The sequence below is a fragment of the Amia ocellicauda genome, chromosome 1, assembly GCF_036373705.1.
Source record: "Amia ocellicauda isolate fAmiCal2 chromosome 1, fAmiCal2.hap1, whole genome shotgun sequence".
Classification (NCBI taxonomy): domain Eukaryota; kingdom Metazoa; phylum Chordata; class Actinopteri; order Amiiformes; family Amiidae; genus Amia; species Amia ocellicauda.
Window position 1 is genome coordinate 12,829,653 of NC_089850.1, and position 17,900 is coordinate 12,847,552.

Here is a 17,900-nt window from a genome sequence, read left to right on the forward strand (position 1 = left end):
TGACAATTTCAAGCAATGCAATACAGCACAATACAGTACATTGTAATAGTCTACATTATTTTACAAGTACAATACAATACAGTGTAGTATATTCTAGTGTATCACATTATAGTACAACATATAAGATTACAATACAGTGCATTACAGTACAATCTATAATTGGGGGACATCAATAGGCTTCTCTAGGTCAGCAGACTAGGCACTGAAAAATCACTTCAATATGTAAATAATAAAGTATAAATAAGTATACAAATATTATAATTATGTATAACAATACTTACATATACTAACTTACATACTATCATGTATCCCTGCTATATACTACAGCTACTAATCAATTACATGTAAATACTATTACTGATGCATTCTACTCCAAACCTACATACTACCAAAAAAAAAAAAAACATATCCAGAAACACATCATGCAAAAGTACTGTCTCATGCAGACAATATCTTCAAATACCTTCAGTTCTAGTTATTATTATTAGCTAATAATTACACATTTTATTAGGATTACTGTTGTCTTTGCATTTTCACATTGAAGAATTAATCAATCCACACCTCTATTGTGCCTTGTGTTTGTGTGGGTTTTACACACAAACAAAGCACAGCCTGGAGGTGCTGCACAGGGCAGTCATTTCAACAGCACCCGCTGCTGGCAACGTGCCCCCTCCCGTACGTCCCCACGCACAGCACGCACAGCACGCACACGCCAGGGCTCGCAGCGCTTCCGTGTTTACACACCCACGAAAGGAGGAGACGGCTGGCGCACAGCGTCAATTTCCCATTCAACCCGGAGCGACGGAGGAGAAAGTGGGAAAGACGGGGGACTGCATGGTATAAAGGAGGAGACCTCAGCCGCCAGGATCGCCTTCTACAGCGGGATGTTTTCGCGAAGGAGCCATGGCGACGTCAAGAAATCTTCACAGAAAGTTCTGGACCCAAAGAAGGACGTCCTGACCCGCCTGAAGCACCTCCGCTCCCTGCTCGGTGAGACAGCCGCTCGGATTGTGTACACAGCCAGCTGCTAGTGCGTCTATGCGTGTCGTAATGATCTGCTTTTTTAGGATGACATTAGCTGGTAAACACGCCGTGCTTTTGTCTGTCCCGAGTGTTGGACGGTAGTGCCTGTGCTGTTCCCGCATCAGCTAACCTGTGGGATACTAGTGGACGTTGCTAAGATCAATGCAAATTCAGTGGTAATCCAATACCTGCTTGGTACTTCCTTCCTGGGGAAAATGCACGGCTGTATCTCTGCTGTAACTTACCTGAGTCTCGCTGCTGCAAGTTTGGTGTTAGCAGTCGTGCTGGCTTGATCTGACACTGCTATGGGATTGCGGCAGCTGGACAACGACTGATTGTGTTGTTGTGGTCTTTGCACATCGAGGGTATTCAGTCAAACGCAAGGAAGCGAGTATTGAGGTTCACTGCAGTGTTGAGTGTGTGACGGGTATCTAGGGGTATAAAGAGTCCACTTTGAAGCCACCTCCTCTAGTCTGTATGCAGGTGTATTGACTGACAGGGCACACAAACATAAACCAGTACCCCTAGTACCCTTCATTTATGTTGTCCTAACTTGCTGAATGAGATGCCTTTTTGTAGCACGTTTTTTTCCTTCTGTGTATGGGCACACTCTTTTACTTTGGCTTCAGCTATTGAAATGGCACATCATTCACTTTAGCTCTTTGTTTTGATGTGGAAGTTGCGCTTCCTAAGACTATTTAATTATTTTAAGAAGGATGTAGCCTAGCTAGAGTTCTGTTTTGTTTCTTTCCACAAAAGACAGGCAAGATACGTGTGATCTATATACTTCTCAGCCTCTTAATGCAATGCAGTCATGCCATGCTATCTTTCTGTAACAGTTGCAAAACAATGCACTTACACTGTTGTTTTTCAGTTTGTGTACTCCCAGCCTCCCCCTCCCTGTATTTGTGCACTATGAACCTTTCTGATAACCTCCCACTGGGTTGTCAAAATGGGGGTGGGGAAGGATATCTGGGGGGCTGTGTTTCTGAAGCTTGAACTTCCTTTGGGGAAAGTAAATAAACTGTACTGCTCCTTTGATGGGTTTTAGCACATAGGGCAATTTAGCAATAGAAGAGTACACTCCATATACTGGTCAGGTTGCGTCCTTGCAGTTTTCCATAAGAAACTTCTCTATGAAGATAATTAATAAGGTCCTTCCTTTATGAATGGATGTATATCGCAGGAGTATACAGCCTTGTAATGGCTTTAAATTATTCAGTGGCTGCCTTCACTTTACCTGATGTAACCGTATACCTCTAGACTAGAAAATGATATATTGTTTGGGGGTGAATTATTTATTCATTGCATGTCAAAGCAAATATGATTGAATGGTTGGTTTAGTGAATTGTTTAAAATTGGAACATATATGCAGAAGTTCATTTTGCCTTACTGGAATTAATGCCTAAACTTTAATTTTTTATTTCTATTGTGGCAATTGGCACACATAAGGCTGGATTTAAATAGTATACAAACACAAACCCCCTCTGACATTCTGTTGATTTATGCCGGTGTATGGCATTTCACATCGAGCCCTTAGTGCCTTCTCCTGCTTTTGAAGGACTTCATTGAATGGTCCTAGGGAAATCAAGGAACTAAAGCACTTTCTAAACATGAGAGACCCTGATATGTGAATGACAATGCTCATATACTGATGCTTAACAATTCACACACGCTTTCATTTAAAGCATCCACTTTCCACCATGTGTGGGATGCCTGTTTCTGATTGAACTTCTCTTTTATTATTTCCAAACAAAGATTGCTCTGCTGTCCCCCCCTATCATTTTATTATCTGAGTCTAGTCTGAGGAATGTGCTGAGCTGTTAAACTGTGGACTGTTCTCAACCTGCGTGGCCTCTAGTGGACCACACCAGGTGCCTGCTCCACTCCTGAGGTACATCAGACTCAAGCATGGACTATTACACGGGCTTTAGTTTCCAGTCTTATTCTACCCACTGGCTCGTAGGCAGTGTTGCCAGCTTCATGCTGTCCTGGGTGCATGATTATCATTGTCCACCACAGTTGCTTCAATGGAGTCCACTGTGGCTAACAGACATTAACATGCATCAGAGTGTGTACTACAATGTTTTTGACTGCTTTCATTTCAATACAGATTGTAATGCACTTAAATCACAAGTGGATGGAAAAAAAAGATGACAAATTTAATATAAGCGACTGGTTTGCCTTTCTGGTCTGATATCTAGGCTATATCTTTTCATCCAAGTAACACCTTTAGTGATGCAGTGCAAATGTTACCTTTTATAAAGGGTTTCTTTGGAAAAGACACAGTAAATTGTAGGAAAGCGAAGTTTGGAAGCAAAATTGAGCATCCTAAATGAGAGTGCATCGTAAAAATCAATACACGCTATTGGATCTTTAGTAGCTAGGGAGTGCTTTCTTTTCCTTTTTCTTTTTTTGTCATGCCATTCAGCTTTAATGCCAGCAGAGGCAAGGACTTGAGATCTTGCACCAATTTTCCAGGATTCCATGCTAATGGTTAGGGGTTATGGTTAATACAATTAGACAGGGACTTTTGGTAGCCTATTCCCTGATGTGCAAGTAAGTTATGTATTTTGATTGTATGTCATTGAAAAAAAAAAATAAAAAAAAAAAGGCAATGATTTCCCTGCTTTGAGTTATCCTGCTGTTTAAGGTTACCTTATAATGGTTATTCTGGAAAAAAACACAGTTTATCTTGTCTGTGAAATGTATCTCAGTTGAAGGAAGGGTTTTCCTGGTCTCTGGCTCCCTATCCAGTACACAGGAAAACAGAGTGTGATAATGTGGTTTCGGGCTGGTTATCAATGGTACTATTTAACAGTTTTCTACATTTTTCTATCAGTTATTCTCCTGACCATTGTCATACCCATTTGGTTTAAAAATGAAAAGCAACCCAATTATTTAGATAATTTTAATAAGATAATTTAGTAATGTACTACTTTTGTGTCAGCACAGAATGAGAGGATTTGATAAAAGGCTTGCAAAGATGTGGGACCTTTTAATTTGAAGTAATCAGGAAAAAGCCTTTTTTTTTTTTTTTTCTTAACATAGAAAGTGCATTTCACGTAATTTTGTTACATGTTCCCCTCATTAATGCTCTCTGGACTTGTGGAATTATTTTAATGTTATAAATATCAGGCACTTTCCAACAGTTTCTAATGCTTTGAATATTAGAAAAAGCTGTGCTTTAAGAATGACCTTATATATCTTAAATTGGCCCTGCCTGTGTGTACAGGGTGTTATTTCTGTCTCATACAAAGTCAGTCAGGTGACTGTGAAAAAAGGATGCAATTTGAGGCAAAGGCAGACGGGCAAATTAGGAAGTGAAGTTTACTGTTATGCATATTGACAGGTGCTATGCTGTAATATTACTATGAAACTGCACTAAAGTGCGACGGTACTCTGCCAGCTTCCTGGTGATTTTAAGCTCTGCTCTCACCTGAAGGATGATGATGGTGGCATCCTCCTGAAGAACAGCTTCTCTGCAAAGGGCAGGTTGTCTTTATCATGGCCAACTGATGAGACTTTTCCCATTTCCCTCCTGATCACTTTTCCCTAATCAAGGACATGATCCCCCTTTCTGTGGTGAGTGAATCATGTTTAGTAGACTACAATGTGACTTTCACTGGAAATACAGGTGCACAAGTCATGACGAGTTGGTGCTAAATGGCACTAAAAAGTGTGCAGTCAGTGAAGGGTCTAAAGCATAGACTCCATGGCTGTCAGGGGCTGTTTGGTAGCTGCTGCACATATTATGCATATCATGCTTGGCTGAGCAGGCCTGCTATTATTAATTATGTGAAAGCCTGGTGGACACCTGACCATTTTGACAGAATGCATTATGTGTTGTCTGTGGTATTCCCCTCTATTTTTTAGGCAATGCAGAAACAAACCCCACAACAACTTTGAATTGATCTTTGTAAATAGATTTTATTTGAACCCTTTTATATTCAGGACACTTAACATAGGATTATTTTAGTTCAATGTTTCTAACCAGCATGAAAGGACAGCAAAAGACGACTCGCTGTGCTGTAGCCTTACCTAACCTGTTTGCCAAGTCAAAGTCAACACATTGTGGATCATGTGATGAGTTAGATTAGTGAAGTATCCTACACACCACCCTCCCATATTTATGCATGAACTTCATAAAAGAAAATGATTTGTGGGCACCCTCTTGGTCTTTTATTACCTGCTTTTAGAGCTGTGAAATCCACAGACAGGATTGTTTTGAACATAAAACTGGACTTGATTTCAGCCTGTGGCTGTATACGAGGACTAGCTGATCTTGACACAGTTGTCTGTTTTCAAACCCATATTTACTACAGAAGTTTCCTGCTACGTAATCAAGACACCTCATTAGTGCTTCTCTTTATGTTTATATATAAAAGCAATTTGTGGTTGGGTATTGCCTGCTGTTTGTTTTCCTTTTAGTGGCATGAAGGTGGATAGAGTACTTGTGCTGAATGAAACATTAGTGCTGGCTAAATAGCCAATTTTCTTCCCACTAGAGATAGAGTACTTGTGTTGCTATATTTGTAAATTTTTCTTCTCATTAATTGACAGTGAATCGGTTTTATGTGCTTTATTTCCATGTTGGCCATTGCTATTCCACCTAGTGTCCACAACTGTCGTACCTTGGTAGATATGAAGTAGACATGCCTCACTCAAATGCTGAGGGACCTCTGAATGAATAACCACAATCTTACAGGTGAGCAGTAGGTGATCGAGGTCATTGATGTATTGGCAGGTGAGGAATTCCCAGGCGACTTCAATCCATTTAGATCCATTGGTGCTCAGCCAAGCAAAGATGCACTGAAAATGATGGAGACATGACTTGTCACTGCAAACGCTGTAAACCACCGGAGAGCCACACTATTGCTTAGAAATAAATGGTGGAAAAACTTTAGATAACACATGTTATTTCTCAAATCACTAGCATTAGGCCTGTATATTACATTAAAAAACATTCATTGATATCCTGTTATGTCATCAGTTAGAAACTGGTTGTCTCCCCACTTTAGTGGATGCAAAAGGATTTTTGAAACGCTTCAGAGTAAGACTATAGATATTGTAACATTGAACTGTCAGCATGGGATTCACTCACACTTATTAAAATTGGTCTGGAGGGATATTTCAATTGAAAAGGTGATTATAACCCATCAGATCTCACCATGTTCAATTTTCACTGTTCTTCTCAAGGGGATTAGCTTTCCAGTATTCGTCTGTTGACACAAGCTTTGCTTTTTTGTAAAACACAGAAGTGTTTTGCGCAAGTTTATACAGGAAATGCTTGTAAGGTTAATTATTCTGATGGGAAATCAAATAGGCACCTATTTTAATGTCTCGTGACCCTGGATTTTCAGTGCATGACTATTTTCATGCTTATTGGGTCCTGTTTTATCAGAAAGATGCTTTTTAAAAATGATACCCATACCAAGTGTAGGTATCGGGGTTCTCACTTGTTATTGATGCCTGTTAGGAATGCCCCTCTGTAGCGTTTTGTTGTCGCCTCACTGCCAAACTACAATATCAAGTGATTTAAAAATAACCAGCCTCTCTCTCTCTTGCTGTCTTCTTTTTTGGCACTTTATATTACTACTTGTGTAGTATGGTTGACTGCTAAACAAGAGAAACTGAAATGAATGACAACCTTTTAACTCTTCTGTTTGAATCATGGCTTGTGGTCACTCTTACGATTCATTTTCAAGATTGGTTTTGAAATGATAACTCCTTTAGGCTAGTGTAGAGTAGGTAGAGTATATTTGTTGCTGCATTAGCCTACTTATGCATCTGTATTTTAAGCATAATGACTATTATGCTGTTTGCTGGTACTGAAATGTAATTGAGAAAAGTACAGTATGTTGTCATGGTTTTCTGTTACACTAAGAGATCCTAGAGTTAAACCATACCTTTTGTGATGTGTATGTGGGGAAAAAGCACACTTTTCACATTTCAGCTGTATGTTGACAAATTAATGGCTCCAGGAAGGGAGTTTGACACCCCTGGATTCTTGCCTTTGTTGTCTATTTTCAAATCCACAAATGTGCTTCACTACACTTCCTTCTCTATACTCACAGTTAAGCTACACCCTATTAGAGTGGAGTTAATGCAGCAATATAGTGCTATATTGCTCAATCCTGCCATTTTCATTTTTTATTTTACTTTAATTGTATATTATTGTTATGCCAGGATACCTATATTGCAAATCCCCACAGTGTGACTCATATGGGAGTGACTGTTACTACAATAAATAAGACTATTCTTCTTGAAAACTGTGTAGCCTAATCTTTTTTTATTTATTTGTATTTAAGAGAAATAAATTGAGTAGAAACAAAATAAAATAATAATTTGCACCAAATCAGGCCACTATTGATATCACCAGCAAACGTATGGTGCACTCAGTGAACTGGCACTGCTATAATCACTGCGCACACTGTGCCCTGGAGGCAGTGTTTAACTGAGTGCACTATTAAAGGGCAGTCCATTAGAAGACCATACGGAACTGCTCGAAGGGACTTTCATTTTCACATGCTTTCTTTGTGCATTTCTGATGATCATCAAGCTTCAGGCATTTTTATTTATTTATGTTTTTGTAATATTTAGATAAGCGCCTCTCCTCCTGTTGGTGTGTTTGAAAGGGGATTCAAATTTGAATTGTTTATACATGTAGTAGGCTATATTGTTTTATGCATTGTCTTCCTTTTTTCAGTGAATGATGAGTTTTAGTCCAACAGCATTTTAGGTGAAAATCAAATCTAAAAAAACAGAAAGAGCTGGTTATCAGTGTTAATAATGAATGTGTTAATGTCCCAGTAAAAAAAAAAAAAGTAATTTTCAGTAGTTAATTTGCATTAAGGCTGTGTTTCAGATCAATGCATGTCAGGCCATTCTGTTTTATATTTGCAAAATGGTCAGCAGTAGGATTGATTAGACATCAAGAGTTTACGTGTTGTCATGTCACTGAAATCCATGGAGAGGTTTCTGTTACTTGATGTTGTTTTGCACACCAGGCAGAGAATTATAAATGACATCGCTGACACTTGACACTATCCTACCAGTTGTACTAAAAAAAGAATGTAAAATAAAATTATATGGAGTCTTCATGGCACATTGAATAGCAAAGTGAATACCTGAAAGTGTGCATGCCATTCTTTTTGATTACATTTAACAAAGTTGGTATTTCATACAGCAGTGCTGGAGTGAAAGTAATATGGTTTTGGGTTATGTCTTTGTCCGCTTGGTCCTCCTACACTAGTCATTTTCTGCTGAGTGCATCTATCTATCCAGTCTGCTTTCAATTTACAGTATGTGTTTTAGGAATAGATATCTCATCATGGGATTTAGTAGTTTACAATATTGCAATAAAATGATGTATTGCTTAGACCATTTGGAAACCTAACTAGTCTAAGTATAGGTTAATTGTCATTGAGTCAATTTAAATCCATTGTGAAATGCAGGGTGTTGGTTAATCAGCTTTAACTTTACATTTTGTGACATTTGAAAGTCATAAGGAGGATTTCTTCAGGATTACATTTTTTTTAAGGTGTTGTCAATGTTATACAATCATTCTGGTTAGGTTCCAAATGAGACATCCGCAGAAAACAATACTGCTTGATGATGATCTAAGTCTTTTGAGTAATTACTTTCACAGCACTTGCATTTAATTTGATATAGCGATCAAGCAGTGTTATGTTTAACTGATAACAAAATCATATGAAACGTTGATTATCAGAAGGTGAAAATGTCTGTTGCAAGCAATCTGGTTGTTAAGCCAGGTACAAATATTTAATGCTTATATAATATATAATTTTTCGACCCTTAATAAGTAATTTAGGTATATAGTGTGAAAAGTATTTAAAGAGACATCTTTGGTGGAAAAATTATAATATTAATGTCTTCTTGACTTCCATACAGTCCAGTATGATACCACAGTGTTAATGGACTGGATAAGGGTTATTGTGCACTGGTTGCAAAAAGGAACATAGATTTTAATACCAGTATTATCCTACACATGGTTGCCATTACTAATTGCTTGTTACCAAACGAGACAAGTGATGGCATCTTAAGAATACATAATTTAATCTTCATTATTGTGATCATGTCTGATCCGGGGATTCCAATTCCTGGGAATCCGCATTACATTGCAACCTCTAATAAACGCTAGAGTTTTATAGTAAGTTATGAAATGCACTCTTAAAATCAGCCTTAAAGCTCCTTAAAAATGTGTTTAAGCCAACATTGGGCATTTCATGTGAGATTAGTTATTTATATGTCTTAACCTGTTGAAAGAGGTTGTGAAAATGTAATTGTTTAAGGTTGTATGTGAGCAGAATTCTCATTTGTGTTTATTGAACCTTTCTATGGTGATGTGCCCTTTTTTCAGTGGAGGTACTCAGACACAGATGGAATTTGTTGTAAATGTCTTGTGGTTGAGATTCATTGAAAAGCTTAATTGAAGCATAATCCGTAACAGTTGGTTACATCTATAAAAAAAAAATGGTCCTGTCAACAAAGTCCAAGGCTTGTGGGTGTGATTTATTATAGCAATCTGTAAATCTTTTAAAGTTCAGGCAGCGTATTAGGGCTTGTTGCTGTAATTTGACTTGGAATTGATGGTAAGGGAGTATTACAGTACAAGAGAACAGCTCAAACTGTAAATATCAATTGTGTTTTGGCTTTACAGAAATTACATAATTCATTGTGCTTTTTTTATGACCGCATTGTTACTTTCATCTTCAGTGCTGTTTCACACACACCAGGCAGCCGGTTTCAGACGTGCTGTGACAGATGCTTAGCTGGAGTTTATCACCCACTGTTTAGATGAAAGTGTAAACTTCTTCAAGACCCTGGCACCCTTGACAAACGTCTTGTTTTTAAGACTTCTCGTATACTGTCTGCGCTGACAGAATGTCATTGTGTTTATTGAATAATGGACCTGAGCCGAAAGACGCATTGCGCGTCATCTCATAGTAGGTTAGGTGGTCCAGTGTTTGAGAGTGAGGGCTAATTGCTAGTCTCACCCTGAGTAAGTTGCTTAACGTTCTTGTGCTATGTCCTAATGTTTTGCTTTGCTGCCTATTCCATTATTTGAATTGATTTGTTACATTGATGTTCATTCACAAATGTACTGTTGTGTAGATTATTAATTCCTTATAACAATGAATATGAAAGAAGAGCAAACCATGATGAGGCACACTAGACTATCAAATTGTCTGTAAAATTAACAAAATGGAGACCAATCTTACTCTTGGGTTCTGTTTTCAGAATTCGATTTATTGACTTGATAAAAAAGTAGGTTAGGTGGTATCTGGTGTGTTATACTATAAAATACAATGTTATATTGTACACACTGTACAACAATTGTAAAGCATTGCATTACTGTAGTGGGGGTGTCATTTCTGGATGTGAACAACAGAACTCAAGATCTGGTGAAATAAAGGAACACTGTGCCATAATCCCCCCAATTAGCATTGCAAAATATCTGCTACAATAAAAGCAGCAAACAGCTGCTCTTTCAATCCAAACACTAAAGATAATTCTTCTTTTGTCACTCCACTGCCAGTGCACGTTCGTCATGAACAAAATGTGAATTATGGTCGTCGGCTTCTGGGAAGCAAGAATTCACAGCCTACATATTTTTAAAGTTTTTTGTTTCTCCTACAGGTTTCCAAGAATGTTTAAAGTAGGTCCCATCTGTTACCTCAGATAATGACCTACATAAAATTACAACAGCAATGACACAGTACAGGATATTGTCCTGGGTGTCAGTCAGAATTATGCCTCTGGCCCTTTGGCAGGGTATTCCTAAGAGAGGTCAGTGTTTGGGACGCAGAAGATGGGCTTCTCCCTGCATCAATCACTCGCATTTGATTGTCCCTTTTTTTTTTTCTTCTAGAAAGCCAAGATTTGTTAAATTGCTATGACAAATGTGATGTACACTCGTTTATTTCAAGTAGATCGTGTTTCTCAATCCTTTATAAGAATGAAATGCAGTGTATTTCAGACTGTTGATATGATCTTAATGTAACCGCAAGCTGGATTTTGCACTTATCTCTGCAGGTCGAAAGTGTTGCTAAAGGGCATTAGTTTTATTCAATTCTGATTTAAAATGTTTCAGCAATTTAGCTTTTTACTAATACCTGCAACTCAACATCAACATCATTCAACATTGCTCATAATCACTCTGAATATGATCAGACATCCTGGTGGGATTTAATGGCCCCCGAAGACAGGATTTGTAATTTCTTAAATCCCCAAAGGACCTGTGAAATCTGAATATGAGGCAAAGATCTTTTGGTGTGTCAGGTATTTCATTAATCCTGACTTTCTTTTTTGTCAAGTCTCTCTTGTTGCAGATCTAATGTATCGTATTTCCTCAGCGAAAGATGCAATGTGCACTTAAAGGTGATTTTATTTTACTTGAGAAGAGAAGACAAAGGAAACTGCTGTTGGAAGCGTAACACTTTTTTTTTGTTGTAGCGTACGTTTAAAAGACAATCAGAATGAAATTGCTTTTGCTTTTTGCTGCCATCTGCTTCTAAGCCTGCCCTCTCCGTTTAGCTTGATATCAACCGTCTGCATTAAAGTCAACATTAAAATATATAACTGTACTGTATTTGTGCAGCTAATGGACCAAACACTGTACCACTATTAGAATTGGATATAACTACAAGGAATGCTGTAAGGAAATCCCTGCTATTGATTTGTTATGAAATGAGAGAAGGTGTATAGATTTGCAAGGACTATGCATATTTCCATCGTGTTACATCCACTTCTGAATACTGCTTGTTCTTTTGGTCGGGCGAAATCCAGGGTGTCTTGAAGGTGATGTGTTAATACCTTTGTATCCGACCAATAATTATTCAGCTGTTCTATAGGCTTAATAAGTAGTCTTACTTTTCATAACTTAGTTTTTTACTTTCTTAAAGAATTTGGGCCGTATTAAATCAAAACTTTGACCCATCCGCTAATAGAAAACTACAGAACTGTACTCAGTTGCGACTTCATTTTTAATAAGATGGCACTTTCTTCCAATCATAAATGTAACCGCTATGTAGTACAGGTTTGTAGTTTTCTATTAGCGGGTCGGGCAAATTTTGTATTTAATCCGGCCCTTTGTCTGGATGCAGGATCAACCAGAAATTATAAAATAGAATATGACAGATTTATACATTTTAAGTCAGCAGAACACTTTAAATATTATACATGTATGTTATTACCATTTGTTTATTGTACAGGGTTTACCTTCATACTCAACAGGAGTAATTCCAAATTTATGGGTGCCACAGGCCCTAAGTAGTATAATCCTAATAGAAATTAAGGTTTCAGAAAGCTCAGTTGTCACAATTTATCTCACTCCACCTTTAATTTTTTAAATCCAGATTTTCCAAACCTTGCCGTTCTAAATAAAAAACAGGTTTTGTGTCATTATGAGTTTGAGTGAAGCCTTGATTACCAACATTTATTGTGAAATTAATGTGAACGAAAGTGGTCTAACCAGATACACCAGTTTCAATGTTATCCATTGTAAATTGGTCAGATGGATAAACATTCTAATATTTTTATCCTAAAAATTTTAACTTCTCCTCCGTTGTATTGAATTCTAGTCAGTGTTGGTAAATCTCAGTCAACTGCCCAAGTACTTATTATATTTACCAACTCCAGGTTTAACAGAATGTATACCTTAAACTGAACTGAAATGATATGTTAAATTAAACAGTATTTTGTGTTCTTAATTAAATATAAGTAAATAGGCCTATATAGACTTTTTTTGTATTTCTGTACCCTTGTACTATTAGAGGTTTACTCATTAAGAATCATATTGGTATTCATTAAATATATTAATCTAAGCCTCAGTTATTCAATTCCTGATTATCTAAAAAAGACAAATAGCTTTTTTTTTAAATATCTGTTCTTAAATATTACTTTTGTGATGTTTGGTGCATTGACTTTGAGAGGCTTAATAAAGAGTGGGTAGAGGTGAAATCTACTGTGCTGCTGCTTGACATCACAAGTTAATTAAGTAAGGTATTTGAGGCTGACCTCATGCTAATAAGAGTGGCAGCTTCAAGTTTAGTAACTCTTAACGCAAAAGGATTAGTGAACTACTTGCTGTAAAAAGTTATTGGACTAGACTGAGTAAAGGGATCTAAGCCCATCACAAGCCACATGCTGTTCAGGCATGCTTTTCATCTCCCTTATTAAGCATGACAGTGGATTCATTTTCAGGATTAGATTATCACTCCTAGATCACATTTAATATACAGATACCCCACAAAGAATGCCTTAGCTTTAATAGCTTGAAGGTCAGTGATTCCCATTGCAGGACAAAATGCCCAACCTCCCCTCTCTCACTTCTAGAGAAAGAAAACCTATTTTTGAAGGTCTTCATATTAAGTAACCAAAGTAAAAACAAACCGCATTCATCAGAACCTATTACACCATTTAGCAATGACTTATGATGCAGCCAGTAATTGTCATTAAGCACAAAGCATGATATAATTACATATTTCAGCCTTGGAGCCATTGTGCAATTTTAGGCTGCTGGATAGCTCTGTGTCTTACATTTGTTGAGTAATCTGGAGTTGAAAACTATACTCTCAAAACTGCATCAGTTGATTTCTGTATTTTCTAAGCTTTTGAATTGGGAGGTCTTTACAACCCTCCTGTTATAATCAGTCATGAATGTGAATGCATTATTAAATAAAGATGCATCACCTTGCCTGTGATTGACTAATATGCCCAGACTCCACTCATGTTGTGTCAGTAGAAGCATGTACCTCTTGTGGAATCATTACATGAAATATTTATTAGCTAGTTTTCCCATAGATCACATGGGTGTGGATTTCTGGACAAGCCAAAAGATGTCCTGTCAAGCTTGTAATCAACACCGTAAATTCCCTTGATTGTTCTGAAATATGACTGATGCTACCAGCCTTTGCTGTGATATACTGATTTGCCAGTTGTAGCAGATGTCTGGTGCAAAGGGTCTGAATGGTTGACTACTTACGGTGAATTGCATTATGTAACGAGAGACGAATTGCATTTGCTACAGCTGCCTACCATTAATTTATCATTAACCTCTCTCTGTGTGGTCAAAAGTCACATTTCAAAAACATAACTACTATGAGTTTACTTCCCAGGTTTTGCTTTATCATTGGAGCGCTCTATGTAAAGAGCTCCAGTTATACTGTGATTAAAGTTGCTGGTGAACAGCTTTGGATACCATGAGAGGAGTAGGTCTGTCTAGTTTGCTTGCTTGTTTTTTATAGGACAAATCTTATCTAGGCTAAATGCCCAGTTGCACACTGCCCTAGTCATAATGGGGCCTGTTTTGCCAGGCTGGAGGCTGAAGATGCTGGGCTAGATGCCATTCCTGTAAAAATGTGAGTTACACTGAAAAGTCTGTCCTCTCGGCACTGCAATGCAGCATCGCAGTTCGCCATTGAATTTCTAAATATGCAGGTGTTAGGCTAAATAATAGGCGGTCTAACTGAAGATTTAGATGTTTTTAAACATTAAGAAGTAATGTTACTGGGAGGGAACCCTTACAGTTACATTTTAAGTATATTAGATACTTCCTGTTTTGCTTCGGGTTTATAGATCTTGTTAGAACTCTGTATTTAGTATTTTCTGTGGCTTATTTTATCTCTAGTCTTTCACTTAGACTTCAGCTGCAGTATCGCTGTGTAAATGCAGAGCTTGAAGATTGAAATGACCTTCATGAGACTTAAGTTGATATTGTACCTTAACTAGTTCTGTTCTAATTTTTATTTTTTTAAAAGCAAACATCTACTTTATTTCTTTTGATCAGATTAGAAAAAGTTTAGGTAGGAAATGAATGTAGTGTGTGGCATATTGTATAGTACTGCGAGGTATAAACCAATGATATTGTCCAGTACTGCAGGGTATACACCAGTTATATTGTAGGTCAACATTGTAAAGCAGAGAACGTGCAATAGTTAGGACAAGGCCATGCTTGGAACAGAAGCGTTTCTCAAATTTGCATCAACACCTTAATGCAAAGAAAAACAGTGCAAAACAGGCACCTTGTTGGTCACACTGCCAGCGTCTACCAGAGTTCTCTCGGGCCAGTCAAAAGAGCTACACTTGTGCATAAAACCACACCATAGTTTTCTATCCTATACCTTATGACCGATATTCCTGCCTCTACTGAATATTATTGTTGTGTACTATATCCTGACTACTCTGTAAGGCATTTTAAGGAAATATTGATTACAAAGGGATTCATGGAATTAATCCTGCCCATTGTCAATAAACATAACTGAAGTAGGAGGTTTATTTTTTACATACGATGGATACTCTCTGCTACACTTATGCTGTTGTAACCTCTGTTTTCCCTATTCACGAGTAATTTTGAATATGTTGATTATGTTTTTCTTAGTTAGTTAGTATTGACGCTGCAACAAATTATGTTTGGCAGACACTTTCCAAAAAATGACGGTCCACTCATTAAAAACACACTTTTTAGAAAGATATTAGAAAGCAGAACTACACAGTTGGGGGGAGGTACCAGTCCTGACACTCCTATTTACCAATTGCCTGCAAACGGACACAAAAAATTAATAAATGAATAAAATCTTCCTGTGTATAAAAATAAATGTTTTTTTCCCCCGTGTGTTGCTTTATGACTCATCTATCAAAGTTGTGTATTCATTTGTAGCAGGAGAAGTATGTTAAAGGAGTGTACATCTTGCAGAGGAATATTTGTTTCTTTTTTTTATTATTTGAGTTCATCAGAGCATTAGTGGTGGCTTTTGTAGCATAATAAACATCTCAAAGACTAAAATGAAAAACTGATAGTGTTTTGTTAATTTATTACTTTATTAAAAATTAATTGGAGGTAATGTGTGTTTTGTATTTCATGTTCATGGTCTCCCACACCCGTATTGAGTCTTTCAAAGTCCTTTTATTTTTTTCGTACTCTAATCTCTCTGCAGTACATAAATTAGGCCTATATCTGTGTCAAGTTTTACTAATTAGTTTTCATAGTTATAGTATTGTATTGTACAACTTTCCAAAACCTATGGAAATATAGTTAGTTTACAGCAATATAATGTATGCAATATTTATTATATTTGTTTTACAGGGACATATTGGAATTAGTTTATTTTCCAGAATTTTGGCTGGAACATGCATTCAGTACTAAACATACCTATATTCGTCCTATTTTGATATTATTTTAGTTTATTATTAACAACACTTACAACTATATTATATAATATAATGGAAATAATATTACTCTGCCCCTGTCAATTTATGTAAAGTAAAAAAAAACTTGTTTTTTTAACTAAAGAAAAACCCTATTATCAGAAATCAACTTTTTTTTTTCTCATGATTGTTACAACAAATATTTGACACAAATATCCATGCTTTTCACAAAGTAACTATAAATTAAATACAAGATTTTGTAATTTATGTGTTCATTATGAGAGAAACAATAACTTATTTGACCCTATATCACAGGATTTGTAATAAACTTTTCCGTATAATATTAAGTGAAGTAGTACTTTTCCTTTTATTTCCGTCTTGTAATCTTTGCTGGAAGGGATTGCTTTCAAACTCCAATGATGACAGTGTACATGGGTCGTCTTCAAACAGCAGGGCGACCGATTTAACAGCTGAACACTTGACTCATGTCAGAGAAGGATGATCCTGGATATTTCAGCTGTGGTTCTAATTCACATTCTGGATGGTTTCATCGAGTTGTTCTCGAGCAGTATGTCATCATGGTGTGTGTTCGCTTTCCTTCTTTGTAGCAAGGCTACAGTGCCACACTGTGAACTATCTAGCAGTGCAGAGTGGAGGCTTACCTGGAGAAATTATAGCTTCTTGTTCAGATTATTTCAAAAGCCTTCTCGGACCCAACTTGTAGTGGGGCAGTAGGCCAGACTGGGTCTTTACTGAGATTACTTGATGTCTTGTTTAGTCTGGGTTCATACACTTTCTTACCAATCAACTGTACTTCAACAAGAAAACAAAGGAAACGGTCACTTGATCCAGCTAAATAGTGAAATCCCTTTCCTGATGTAAACAGGAAGTGTTGAAACCTCCAAAATCTATACTTCCTTAAAAATCTTACGCAGAACTGGAGCTTGAATCCTCTTTAATCAGACTGGTGCTATAAGGGGCGGGGCATACATTTTTAACCAGTTCTAATGAGTGATAGCTGTTGCATCCACTTGTGAAATCAGTCGTGCCATGGTTGGGATACATGAGAAGATGAGAGCAGTGTGGGGGGCCTATTATTACATGCAGACCACGACCATGTTCATTAGACTGATACAAAGGTTGGGCCATACATCAACTTCATGCTTTTAAGAAGAAATGTATTGACTACCCTTATATGTTCAAAGTGTTTAAGGGAAACATTGATGTCTGAGAGCATGCATCTGCTATTAAGTATATTATTTCAAATCAAATCTGACAAGAAATTGATTTAATGCATTTTCTGTATAATATGCTGTGGTTGTGATTTACTACAGCAGTTGTTTAGTTTACTGAAAGATTCGCAGAGATCAAAAATTCAACAGCTAAGGGGTTTAAATCATGAGGCAACCTTGTATAACCTCATTCGCATTTATTTGCGCAATAGGAAGTGAGCTTTGGTTTGCGGCACCAACTGTAATTATCATAAACGCCACAAGGACATTCCTTCTCACACCAATAAGATGTTACACACATTTTACAGCACAATATAAATTAAGCATTGGTTGCTTTATAGAAAAGTTCTATTCTCTGCTCGCCGGTGAAGATTCACGTGTCTTACAACAGTACGAGAGCTTCCATTTTTGCTAGTCAGCATTGTTGCTGGAATGCAGTAGGAAGTGCCTGAGTTTTCCCTTATCCGAGCAGTT

General features: G+C 37.2%; 1 protein-coding gene across 5 annotated transcripts in view; it reads left to right on the top strand.

Annotated features, from left to right (window-relative positions):
• Positions 1-742: 742 nt before the first annotated feature.
• The window catches only part of ralgapa2 (Ral GTPase activating protein catalytic subunit alpha 2), a 140,836-nt gene continuing 123,678 nt past the window's right edge, over positions 743-17,900 (top strand). For all 5 annotated transcript variants that reach the window (XM_066721915.1, XM_066722177.1, XM_066721997.1 and 2 more), the window contains exon 1: positions 743-990. In XM_066721915.1, the coding sequence (XP_066578012.1) occupies positions 885-990 (106 nt within the window). In that variant the 5' untranslated portion in view covers positions 743-884. The remainder of the gene's footprint in view (positions 991-17,900) is intronic.